The sequence below is a fragment of the Ceratina calcarata genome, unplaced genomic scaffold (genome assembly GCF_001652005.2).
Source record: "Ceratina calcarata isolate Rehan_Ccalc_2016 unplaced genomic scaffold, ASM165200v1 scaffold110.2, whole genome shotgun sequence".
Lineage (NCBI taxonomy): Eukaryota > Metazoa > Arthropoda > Insecta > Hymenoptera > Apidae > Ceratina > Ceratina calcarata.
Window position 1 is genome coordinate 162886 of NW_017131915.1, and position 13785 is coordinate 176670.

General features: G+C 33.9%; 3 protein-coding genes across 3 annotated transcripts in view; 1 reads left to right on the plus strand and 2 right to left on the minus strand.

Moving 5' to 3' along the window:
• Window positions 1–2394, plus strand: part of LOC108632853 (zinc carboxypeptidase-like) — a 6537-nt gene extending 4143 nt beyond the window's left edge. Inside the window, exons 3-6 of the mRNA XM_018037687.2 lie at window positions 1115–1202; window positions 1281–1483; window positions 1756–1840; window positions 2181–2394. Of these exons, the coding sequence (XP_017893176.1) occupies window positions 1115–1202; window positions 1281–1483; window positions 1756–1840; window positions 2181–2374 (570 nt within the window). The 3' untranslated portion in view covers window positions 2375–2394. The remainder of the gene's footprint in view (window positions 1–1114; window positions 1203–1280; window positions 1484–1755; window positions 1841–2180) is intronic.
• On the minus strand, window positions 2379–7822 carry LOC108632862 (4-coumarate--CoA ligase 1). Its single transcript, XM_018037699.2, has 8 exons — window positions 7657–7822; window positions 7340–7468; window positions 6105–6312; window positions 4993–5468; window positions 4525–4702; window positions 3612–3833; window positions 3055–3284; window positions 2379–2790 (listed from the first exon to the last, which is right to left on the minus strand). The coding sequence occupies exons 1-8, from the start codon at window positions 7684–7686 to the stop codon at window positions 2629–2631; spliced, it is 1635 nt and encodes a 544-aa protein (XP_017893188.1). The 5' UTR covers window positions 7687–7822; the 3' UTR covers window positions 2379–2628.
• Window positions 7823–8530: 708 nt separating this feature from the next.
• LOC113463863 (uncharacterized) lies at window positions 8531–13275 on the minus strand. Its single transcript, XM_026810834.1, has 9 exons — window positions 13255–13275; window positions 12999–13196; window positions 12779–12920; window positions 11805–12028; window positions 11349–11480; window positions 10549–10631; window positions 10283–10487; window positions 9534–9675; window positions 8531–8748 (listed from the first exon to the last, which is right to left on the minus strand). Exons 1-9 carry the CDS (start codon window positions 13273–13275, stop codon window positions 8531–8533), a joined length of 1365 nt encoding a protein of 454 aa, XP_026666635.1.
• Between the last annotated feature and the right edge of the window lie 510 nt (window positions 13276–13785).

Here is a 13785-nt window from a genome sequence, read left to right on the forward strand (position 1 = left end):
GTATTAAACAGATGAATTTTTATTTGTTACATAGGAGAATTTAATCGATAGGATGAGAAAGCACGTGAAAATAATTTTTAACAAGGTCATCGAATAACTGTTTCAAATGTTTGTTTTTATGCACTCCGCCTACTTTAAGGATATATTGGCTATACAGTCAATCCCAAAAGTTTATGTACCTTAGAAAAATGCATTTCCTATAATTAAAAAGAAATCAGACGTTGGAAGAAAATTGCGAAAAATGCTTCAAATTAAAGTTGTTTTCCTTCTAACTTAGATATTTAACGAGTTACGTATGATTATTTGGCATTTTATTGATGTTGACAAAATCCGACCATCCCAGCGTCGAAACGGCGAACTTTTGACAAAAAATTTCGTTTTTCTTCAATAATTCCTAAACCGTTGGTCCTACGGGAAAATTACATAGGACCTTTCTTGTAGAGGACGACGAGATCTATAATCTCTGTACAAAAGTTCTTCGTTAGCATTAATAGTTTACGAGTTATTGACGAAAAACGAAAAAATGGTTTTTTGTAAATTACTCGTAAACTATTGACGCTAGCGAAATATTTTTACATGGAAATTGTAGATCTCGTCGTCCTCTACAAGAAAGGTCCTATGTAATTTTCCCGTAGGACCAACGGTTTAGGAATTATTGAAGAAAAACGAAATTTTTTGTCAAAAGTTCGCCGTTTCGACGCTGGGATGGTCGGATTTTGTCAACATCAATAAAATGCCAAATAATCATACGTAACTCGTTAAATATCTAAGTTAGAAGGAAAACAACTTTAATTTGAAGCATTTTTCGCAATTTTCTTCCAACGTCTGATTTCTTTTTAATTATAGGAAATGCATTTTTCTAAGGTACATAAACTTTTGGGATTGACTGTATAGCCAATATATCCTTAAAGTAGGCGGAGTGCATAAAAACAAACATTTGAAACAGTTATTCGATGACCTTGTTAAAAATTATTTTCACGTGCTTTCTCATCCTATCGATTAAATTCTCCTATGTAACAAATAAAAATTCATCTGTTTAATACTATATAGACGTTATTTCTAATCTTTTTATAGATTCGGTGTTAAATGTTTATAAATAACGATTGGGTTTTAGGACCGTCTTTGGAGAAAGACCAGGAAACCATACGGTGTTCTATGCCACGGATCCGACCCTAACAGGAACTGGGGTTACAAATGGATGTGTAAGTTTCTAATCTGGAGCTCGTCGGGTTTGATTTCTTCGTCTTATTTAAAATGTTTGATTAATCTGTAATTTTTAGCCGGTGGTGCTAGCAACAACCCGTGCTCTGAAACTTATGCCGGAAGCGCCGCGTTCTCCGATGTTGAAACCAAATCGATGTCTGAGTACATCACGTCGATTTCCAACAAATTCAACTCCTACATCTCGTTCCACAGTTACTCGCAGCTTTTGATGTTCCCTTACGGTCACACCAAGGATCATTTGGAGAATTACAACGACGAGGTGAATAAATTATTTAGTTTCTTTGCAAGTACACTCTACACTCGGGAATGTATACAGATTATTTGAAAAAATATAAATTAAGATGACAGTGATAAGACTATCAGAAATTAATTGCGCACGATTTTATCAATCATTCTTGATTTTATCAGTAAGCGTTTATCATTAATTAATTGGTAAGATCTTTGATAACAATTGTACAGATTATTATTGGCTAAGATGAATCAGCTCTGATTTGATATATTATAACTCTAAATTACTTTTCTTTGTTTCAGCTCCAAATCGGTAAGAAGACAATTGAGGCTCTGGCCAAACGTTATGGAACTCAATACAAGACCGGAAACGTCGCCGAAACCATTTGTAAGTACACATCTCTCTTTAAATGCAACAGAAATTAATAGACTATAGACGTCTACGCATTTATGGAAATCTTCCATCATACTAAAGAACAGAAAATTAGGAATTCGCATAAACATCCGCAGTCTAACATAATAACTACCACTGAAAATATAATGAGAATCAAATATAGTTGTAAACCGATTAGTTGAATTGAAAAAAAAATTGAATGATACAGAAAATTTCAATCTGATTTGCAATTAAGCTGCAATTTGTATATAAATAAAATTGCATTGATGAGAAAAAAGTATTGATTGAGGTAATTAATCAATACGCTTTATCTCTAATGCGTTTTCGCTTTCAGATGTCGCCAGTGGAAGTACAGTGGACTGGGTGAAGGGAACTTTCCACAAACCTATAACTTACACGTATGAATTGAGGGACACCGGCCGTTATGGTTTCCTCCTCCCGCCGGAGCAAATTGCACCTACATCCAAGGAAACTCTGGACTCCCTGGTCGCCCTATTCAAAGAGGCTAAGGCACGAGGATACAATTAAAGAATTACAAAAAAGCATAATTTTATTTTTCCGCAGATTTATAATAAAGTCATGCAATAAATTGTATTAATTTCCAAAAAACTTCAATGCGAAACTAATTTGATTTCATCTCCTTTATCTCACTATTCCTTATTGCAGTAAAAAACATTTATTACAATTTATTATTCGTTGATTTCGTTTTTAATACAATTATTTAATACTGTTTATTTACTACTATTAATTCATTGTATTATTTCAAAATATCAAATCAGAAATTAAAAATCTGCGAGCGTCTTCGCGACGGCTCTTAATTCCTTTCTCGCAATTTTTCCTGAATGAGTATGTGGCAAGGTTGGTAAAAATTTTACTCCGCCACGGAGCTTGTGATGATCCATCAAGTTCATTTCCACAATTTTTATTAATTCTTCTGCGGAGACCTACAAATTCCAAATAATAAATACCATTTGTATTCATCCGGCAGTCTTTTACAAATTGTATACATGAATATGGTAGTTCCAGGACAGATGAATAATAACAATTTTCTACAATCTGTCATCGATAACGGACATATTTACAGCCTGTACAAACTGTAGACAGTCTGTCTTGTAACATTTCGTCAACTTTAGCATATATTATAACTAAATATATATTATATAATATATAATAACATTAGCATAATAATTCAATGCATGAGCACGTACCTCTTTATTTGGTACCTTGCTAACAAAAGCAACGGGATGTTCGTCGTCGGTAGGATGTGGTATGCCAACCACTGCTACTTCTAAAACAGCTGGATGGGAATGTAACACAGTTTCGATTTCTACAGGTGTCATTTGATGTCCCTGGTATTTTATAAGTTCCTTCAATCTGTCGATAATGAAAAATTCTCCTTTCTCGTTATAGTAAGCCAGGTCGCCCGTGTGCATCCATCCTTGAATAGAAAGAATTACAAAATGTCGAGTTTTGAGCGGAAAGAAAGAACTTATTTCAGCCATTTCGGAACATGAGGTCTTTTCGGAAGTACAGTCGCAGCTGACTAATTCAAAACATGGGGGTTCTTCGAAAGTTTAGCCAGCCAATTAAAGAACGTATTGCTTTCTGAATAATTTAAGACAATGAGAATCAACAAAAAAATATGTTTTTGCAGATTATTATTCTTCTATCTGCAGTAAACAACAGTGATTTGAATAAACTGTTTTTAAAATATCATCCCAATAATTACATTGTTTCAACGTAAGCTTGTTCCAAATGTATTTACCCTCTTTGTCGATGGTGGCCTTCGTGGCTTCAGGGTTTCGGTAATAGCCGGTCATCATTGACCACGATTTCACACAAAGCTCGCCAGGCTGATTCGGACCGAGCACGTTCCCTGTCCCGGGGTCCACGATTTTCGCTTGGCAGTTCGTGCTTATCACGCCACAAGATCCGCTCACGGTGTCCGGTAATTGTATAAGAACTAAGCCGCAAAGCTCGGTCATACCTACGAGAACAAATCACCCTTCTTTATCGTTAAACCTATAGTCGACGGAAGAGATATAGTCAGGTGGTAAAATCCGACCTATCATAAAAATGATGTCAGCTTAGCTACCGCAAAAATAATTGCAGGTAGAATTTAGTTCTCAATACAGGTCAGAGCTGGGGGCAAATAACTTTACGTTATTACTACATTTTAAAATCGGTATTGATCGATTGTGAGTGAAGAGAATTAAAAATTTTAATTGCTTTCTTCGCAAATCTGGAAATTTCCGACTGCCGGAAACTTTCAGGTTCGTGCACACAACCAAGAGTTGCAGACAATTTTCATAGTTCAATAAAAGTAACTTCCATTTTTTGCAATATTCAAAAACATACTTTTTTTTTTAAACCGCTATTTTTCAGAAGCGACACGTAATAGAATATTTCCGCTTCCGGGTCTGTATTTGGCATGAAAAATTCTACAAGGATCATATAGTGGATATTGCAAACAAAATTTTTTGTTGTACAGTGTTTTTCTATCCTTCAGTAAGTATTTTCACGTCTGATAAACGCGGCCCCGTGTAAGTGACCAGGATTAACAGTTACTAATTTTTATGACGAATTTCATCATGGCCAAATTTTACAACCTCGCTATATCTCTTCCACCAACTACACATTACTCATTTTCTCTTTTTACATTTGTTGTGCAAGTTTACCGTATGCTTGTATAATTCGTGTGTTCGGCAAATTTTTTCTCATTAATTCCTCTGACTCTTTCGTAAGGATAGCTCCACCGGTAAGCAACGTTTTCAAGGAGGATAAGTTGTATTCGTGTAAGTGATTATATCGGACAAGTCGATTCGACATGCTGGTGCTCAACATTAACCAACTAACCTGTGAGACAATTAAAATAGAAAGAACTAAAAAAACAATTGGAGAAAAATCATCCAACAGTCGTTAGCCGCATGTTATTTAAACGATTCTTTAATAAACGCCAAGGACTCATATTTATAATCTATTACCCTTTATATTGTTAAATGTAATTTCTTCTAATTACGAATTACGACATAATTTTTAATTTAAGTTTATACAGCTTTAAGATTTTTATATCAATGTGAAAGTGTGCTTAAGCACTTTAACGAGGCAAGAATCCACAATACGGGACATAACATGGGTACACTTACTTGAAATTTTTCAATCAATTCGCAAGCAGTCTTCTCGTCGAAATCCGGCGCGATAATTTTCTTCGAGTAACTAGTGATGCTCTTCAAACTGAGTAGAGACCCACTGACCCAGTACAGGGAGCTGAACCACATGGGTGTCGTTGTACTTAGAGCAAAATTCTCGTTTAATTCCATCACGTTCAATAGCGCTCTGTTTGACAATTGCGTACCCTTCGGTAAGTCCGTCGTCCCGGACGAGAAGAGGATCAACGCCGTGAGGTGATCCTCGATTTGTTTGCACTCGAAGTTAACCACCGCAGATTCAGTATGATCTTTTAACACGTCCGAGAACGGTATTGTTCCAGGAAAGCCACTAAAGGATACCACTTTCGTGTGGAAAACCTCGATTTTTGACGCTTCCATTATCACACTCACCGATTTCTCGTTCGCGAAGATTACTTTCGGCTGCGTCAGTTTGATAAAATGACGCGCCAGTTCTAAAAAATCAGATAATAGTTAGGAACGTTGAATTGAATTGTAAGAATAATACGCATTCGCCGCCGATTAAGTGGACGACAGGGGTGGAAAATCTTTTTTATATGTTATAATAATTATCTGTTATAGAAAAGATCGCTTATTACACAAATCTGTATTGTATGTATGTATATGTATATGTATTTCATATTTCTAAAATATTTGATTTTGTGACTTTTAAAATTATTATACATCTCCCCCGGAATTACGCTATGAGTGTATAAAAAAAATGATTGCCCTTGACAGACAGATCTGAAAATTTCAATCAAAACCACGACAAGACAATTTCCCGCTAGCAGTTAGCGTTTGTGTTGAAGTCTATAACTACTATTACATGACTCATGATAATAACTAATCATACACGAAGCTTCTAATTACGCAATCTTTTAAGAGTGTAGTTAAGGTACCGACAACTTAATTCTCATTGTCAATATCACTGCACGTGCAGAGAGTGGCCTGCGATTTGCCATCTCGCGTCAATTTAGTGATAATGAATAGCGAGCGTGAATGAAATGACAAGTGGAAAAAACCCTGATCGAGTAATTGGAAACGTTTAAAGAATGTTTGCTTCATCATGAAAATGGAAAAGGAAAACTTACGGATATTCATTTCGTAATCCCATGGATTGGCGATAGCGCCCAAAAAAAATGTCGCGAAGTATGGGACAACGGCATCCAAATGATTATGCGTGGAAATTGCGACGACGTCACCCTTTCCCACTCCGTATTTTTGCAACCACAGAGCACATTTCACAGCACGATCCGCAATTTCTCCGAAGGTGTCTTCGTTTCCGGTGATCGTGTCCACCTAAACCATTAATCCCTTATTATACGGTGGCCATCCGTTCTATATTTTAGCAGCTTGTTCCCGAAATTTAAAAAAAAAGACTACGAGACATACAAATGTTCTGTATTTATTTTTTACTCCCGTATTTATACGTATACATATATATATAAATTACATAACGTCAAATGAGACAAAATGGATCTTTTGCAACTAAGTTCCTGTATGTATATTTTATATTGAATGAATGAATAATTTTTCCTATTTCTCCAAATTTCACTTCATTTCTTAATTTAACAATAAATTTCTTCATATCTTCTGAAGTTTCTGTACGTTTTTCACTCACAATTCTATTTATGTACTAAGAATGTCAAAGTAATTGAGATTGATGAAAATTTACACCAATTCACGTTTATTCATAAATTACTGCTTCTAGAAAACCACTTTACTGGACTATCTTTCATAACAGACTAACTACTTTTGCTGTATTGTATATTCACTTTTGACGCGTTCGTAAGAAATCTACTTCAGATAGGCGCTTGTTTTAAAAACATTGGAAATGTATTTCACTTACAAATGTGTGCTTATATACGAACTAATATGTATGAAGTATATACTCATTTTTTACTCTCACTGGATATGTTACGTATTGCATCGATGTGTGCAAAATGAATAAGAACGGATTGCAGTGAAAGTAAATGATGACTATTGGAATTCGCAGCTGTGGAAAACAATGATAATACGGAGAGTACAGTGAACCGTGTTTGTATCAAGTGTTTGACGAAGATCGATAATTTATTGTGTTTGTTAACTACGGTGATACGATATGATCTGATCACGCGAAAGCGTTATTACAAGCTGCATCAACACCATTTTTAAAATGTAACTGATGAAAAATGTCAGCTTTTAAATTGTAAAACATTATCTATTCGTTTATCCTATCAAATTTTATAGACAGTACGCATAAATCAGAATTGAACAAATAGTTTTATAATTCACATGGAATTTCTCGATTAATTATTCATTTGATATGATGGATTCTGCAACTTACCTGGCCGATAAAATCCGGCTTGTTTCTTAAAGAATCGAACAGTAACTTCCCAATGCTAGTGTATTTGCTGTCTATCTTAACAACCCTTCCCTTCAATATGTTGTCTTCGATTGTGAACAGTGGCTCATCCTAAGTACAACAATTTTGTAATAATCGTGGAATCATATCGATGTAAGTCAATCATTATCTTTTACAAAAGAAGTTAATGATTAAAAATACAATTAATTAACTCTTAAAAATTCTGTTTACACCGCTATAATTTCAATTTGTATTAAATTAAATCAAATCAAGCGTGAAAAACTCGTTGAATTTCTTACGTTGCTCGTTCCCTTGCCGTTGACAACCATTGTAGTCGAACTCAATGGGATTTGTTTTCTAAAACACTCAAATCTTCTTCACATCTAAACAACTAGAAGGATGAAAGTGGTACACTTGACGGAGACTCTTAACCGACTGCCATGGAAAACATGAAATGCACAGTCTTTTCTTAACACGCATGTAATGCCACTTCATTGCTTCATCCACGTGACGATCGACATGATTCGTGTATTCGTCAAGATTATAGTGTTTCGACTCCTTTACCGAGCACGACCTTCGTTGTTGATTGTTGAAATCGTTGGAAAGGAAATGACTTGCACTTTAGTAGCACGACCCCTACATGTACACATATACTTTATGCATTTACAAGTTTTCAACATTTTCAGTTTTACTATATTTATTTTACATTTAAATGATTGGAAATTGGAACATTTGATTGGAAATTCCACTTTGTGCGTAAGGTTGTTCAAAAGTACTTCAATTTTCCAAAATGTTTACTCTTGTCATCTCAGCACAACTATCATTTAAAAAATGTTACATCAGGCTTACGCTGTGTGTAATTGTTGGGATTACTAAAATAATCGACACGTGTTTAACTCAATAAACAGAAAAATATATATTTATATTACGGCTTTAACCAATAATAAAGAAAAACAAAATAAACTAAACAAATATTAATTCTCTTCAAATACAAAAGTTTTATGCCTCTACGGGCTGCGCAGTCTTACATGATCGCAAACTATAAGGCGAATGAATAATAACCAACCAAAAATGCCCTTCCGGCCTAGGCTTGTACACACAATTTATTATAGTGCGTGTCATAGTATTGGATGGGTTTTCTAAGTTGAATGTCAATTGAGTTAATATTATTTATTATATTGTAAAAATGCTGTGGACCTCTGCTAAAGACATTTCGCATAGAAGACCCAAGCCACTTGATTCGGTGGGGTCGAAGTCCTTAAATGGTAATGCGCGCAAGGACTGGATCGTCTTGATCTCTTGAATCAATTTAATCTTTCGCTGAGTCTCTTCCTCCCTCTGTTTAGCCAACTGAGCTCTAAGCTGACGTGACTCTTCGGAAACTTCAGCGGCTAATTATTCGAAGTTAAACATTATTTTATTTCTTACTCAATTCAATTTATATTTACAGTGTTGCCCACTAATATTCCCAATTCAAAACTGGATAATTTTTTTAATATTGGACATAACGAATTAATTTTTGTTTCAGTACAAGGAAGATTAGTTTACTACACGATTTGTAACAAGAAATTAAAAATAAATTGATATAAGTCGAATTTATGAAGAAAGGGGAGTTAAAAATGTTAAAATAAACATACGATTGGATCTGTCTGCCTAACCGTAAGATGAAGGCTACAAAAACTAGCATGAAAACTAAGAAACAGGAAATGAGATAATTGAATAGAAAGCTAAGATAGAAATACATACAGGAAAACGGAAACCTAATAGAAACGTGTCAATGTCCAGCTGCCATACTCCGACGAATAACAATCTTTTTTAATTTTGTGTTATTAATATGTATAGTAAACTAAGCCGTCTAATACACCGAAGAATATTAACACTACACCTACCGATAGTTGTACACTAATGTACTATATTTATATTTTTTACATTTCTATAAAATTTATTGTACAATGTGGCACTAGCTTAAATAGTAATTACAACTTTAATAATATGACCAAATAAATTTCTTTCGTTTTCTTTTCATTTCTTATGAAAGAATTTAGAAATGATTTGACTGGATCAGATCGTTTGACCGATGTATGATAGGATTAGTGTTAAGTTGTTTGGATCAATATTAAAAAAGTTATTTAGTGTTGAAATTGCCACGGATATTATTGGCAGTGACTGTACATACCCTTTTGTCTTTTTTCGTCGATCATATGGTTGAAAGCTTCTCGAGAAGCCTGTTCCATTTCGCGACACTTTTCAACAACCTCCATCATTTCCTTATTGTGGTTCTCCCTCCACTTTTCTAATCTCTCATACAGTTCTTGTTTCTGAACAGATACCAATTAATTTTGTAAATAATTAAATGAATAATTTCATTTACTAAATTATTTGTCTCATTGTGTATTATCGATAGAATTTGCAAAAAATATGTATACGATTTTAATACAAGTTGAACTGAACAACAGTTAAAGTTTCGAATTTTCATTTTCAGTAAAGGAAATATAAGGTTTCAGCGAAAATTGTTTAAAAAATGCATTACGAAATTCTTATTTTTAACACGGGAGCTTATGGAAACTTTTGTATAAATGCCTCGTGCGATTTCATATCATGTACGTTTTCAATTAAAAAACAGATGCTTATAGATTTTCTTATGGGGAATGCNATACGAATGTGGAAATGATAATATACATTTAATACTGAAATTTTCACTTCGTGTTCTTATTTTAAAATAAGCCCATTGTAGGCCCCTCCCTTGATACGTTATTCAAATAGCGAGCTACCTTAAATACATGCATATGTATACATGTGTATTGAGCAGTTGTCCATAATGAATAAAAACTAGACATTCATTGTCAAACATTTGGAATCTAAATATTGTGAGTATTGGATATAAGTACAATAACTAACAATAAGAGGGACGATTTTTGTACATACCTCCTTCCGCACATTTTTTGCGTGAGCCTTAACATCATCCAATAACAACTGTTTCGCGATAAACGCACCCTCTCGAGTGAGCAATCCTAAAAGATGTTTCTCTTGTATTTTTAACAACTCTTCTTCCCTCTGCTGTTGTCGTTTCTCCTCCTCGAATTTTTGTACCGAAGACGGATCAAGCCCGCCTGCCGTTAGCGCTTTCAATCTACAATTTTATCAATGCAACAAACAAGCACCGTTCCATTATATCATCCTTCTATATTTACTTTTTGATTTCTTTCTCTTCGTCGCTAATTACTCGCGCGCATTCCCTTAATATAGATGCTGCCGTTTGTTTTACCTCGACAGGCTGCAGGAAACAAACTGTCAATTTGGCAAAAAATAATTATTCTATCATTTTATGCACCTTGAAGCTAGGAACTGGCTTTCTCAAAAAATGTTTTTTCGGTTCTCCTATCTCTACCACTTTTACTGAATCTTTGCGTCGCTGAAAGCAATTCGGGGCGTTCACATTCGCATCTATTAGCAGGTTTACAGCGTTCATCTTATTAGTCGCGCGCAACGACTCTAATTTCATCTCCGTTGATGGTCGAATGTAGTTCGTCCTCGGAATCGGACGCGTGAACTTCATCGCCGAAAAATCCTACCCAGGATATCAGTCTTCAAAAAAGGGGAAACTTCAAGCTTCTCTACTAATCTAACTGATATGTGCGAATAGATATTTTCTTACAATTATTTTTTTACAACTTGCACACACTGATTTCTATTTTACATGGGATACAACGCTGTCTCACAATCAGTATTGATGGTACAATCGTGGAACAAGTGATAGGTACATGAGAAAATAAGTACAAAATATTGAATAAATTTTTTTCACTTGAAACATTTTTTTAAAGAAAATCGACTTTGAATTTCCTCCGAGTATGCATGCCCTTGACTATATCGTGATTAAACGGATCATAATACGAATCTACATAAAAATCGGTGTATGCGGATTTAGTACGTTTCCTTGTCGTAACAGTAATCTCAGTCAGTTTATTGTGAAATATAAGAGAGTACTGCTCACTTCGGGAGTATTAGGTGGAGTCTTTGTAGCCGGGCTAAATCGATTTAAAACGTTCATCTGCATGGGAGTCGTTAACTCTTTTTTACGCGGTTCCACGTCTTTCAGATAATTTTTCAAATGATCCCGGAGTTTCTATCAAAAATTAATTAAAATCAATTGACAACATTATGGGAATAAAGATTTTTAAAGGGTTAATTATCGCACTGACAGTTAAAAAATTAAAGTTTAATCGTTAATTTAGATCTTTTCCAATTAGAAATTAAAAATTAGTCCTTAATTGAGAATTTTCTAATTACGGATTGAAGACATTGTGCATATATTATTAATCTCCATTAACAATTAAATTTTACAATCAGATAAAATCTCAATTAACGTTTAAATCTTGATTGTTTTAAATGCATTAAAGATTTAATCATTAATTTACAACCCTCTAATCTATTGATTAAAATAAAACACCTCTAAACATGGTGTGGCATCCAAAAATGGCAACACGAGATTCTGATCCACGAAATCTTCCTCGTATATTAAGCAACCCTTTTTATGATACAAAGTTGGCGTTTCCGTGCGAAGGAGATACGTAATAAGGGACAACATTCTTTTTACTTTGAAATGAACGAAACAATTGATGGAATCCTCGAAAAATAGAGTGAATATTCTGTACGACAGAATATACACGAATACTAGAAAATGTTACAATGATAGAAATACGAATGAAAATGTGTTACAAGTATATACTCATAATCACTCCCATTAATATTCGTATCCGTTTCAAAACTAACGAATAAATTATCTAAAACGAGGATAAAGAGTAGGACAATTCCAGGACAGATGAACCACTTTTTTAAACATGTTTGAAAATCAAATATTTTAGTAAACACTTTACTTATCAATTTATGTAATTAATGATCTTTTCTACAACATATAATTATTATCATACAATATTGTTACGAAGAACTGCGGTAAGAAGAAAATGTTCATGCTTTTGATCCGTCTCTTGCAACTGTACAAATTACGAGGAAAATATCTCTCATATCATAACAATTCGAACAAATACATATATTGACTTTATTTAAATGGACTATCCTGTATAGTAAACCTTAACTCTTTAACTTAACTTGAGTAGCTTTCTAACGTCTCAAAGAAAATTAACTCCTTGACATACAAATAAAACAGAGTTTGATGCGTTCGAAAAATACTATTTAAATTCTAATACTAATTGATACTAGTTAAATTTTTGACGTCTCGGAGACGTCAGTCTATAATGGCACGTGGAACGAATGACGTCTCACAGACGTCATTGTATGTCATAGGGTTAAGTTGTTTCAACCACTATTTGAAAAGTTATTCAGGTTTAAAATGAATACGAACATTAATAAGAGTTACTATATTTTCTACATAGAAGACAATAATTGAGAGTTCAATTTACTTACCCATAATCTGATGCAGCTGATTGTACTTACGACAATTCTGCTTATCTAAATAATCCTTACCTACCGATTCCAAGAAAGTCACGTAACGAGCAATATGCATCAGCAAATCGACAATTATATTTTGCAACGAGCTCGGTAGAGTCTTTAATATTCAGAAAATAGACCTTCATTCGTTACGTGTGTAATAATTGATTTTTAATGCATCGCATGATTTTTTAACCTGGAGCTCCTCGTGATTATGAAAGTGTTGTTTAACTGGGTTGAATTCCATTTTAGATCTATCTGATTCTTCCTCCTTAACGAACAAATAAATGCAGAACTCGTCTGGACTTAATTCATGTTTCAGCAACATGTATACATCGAAAATTTCAATTAACGGGATCAAAATGTCTAGTTGAAAGACGTTCGTTTTTGTCAACTATAATGGAAATTTCTAATCCATTACGAGATTCGTTAAACGTAATAGTTCATCGTACCTCTTCGTCGATGCAATCCATTTCTCAGAAATCTACTTCCGTTTAATTATTTAATCAACCCCAATTTTACGTTCCAAGACTCACCGACTTCGTATATAATTCGATATTAAACATTACACGCTGCGACTTCAAAAGGCAAACAAACTCAGACATCTTCGGATCGAATTTGAAAGTTCTTAAAATTATATGATCTGTAAGATCTCTATCAAAAGTCTACGGAATCTGATAAAAGTTGACCGTAATTTAGAGCGATAATGTTTTAGGAAAAATGATATTCACAGAGAATATGATATTTCGTCACTGTTTTTATTCAAGTTAGTTCTTTGCTATTTGAAATATTTTAAACTAATAGCATAAATATTTTATTTTGAAAAAGAATCAGCAATGCATGCTACAAAATGTTAACGTTACTATCGAAATTTAAATTCAAAATACTGATTTTAAAATTTATTAAACACGTCCTTTATATTTTAATTCATAATCTCACAAAGCGTTGCTTAATTCTTAGAACTTTGAAAAACTATTGAATCA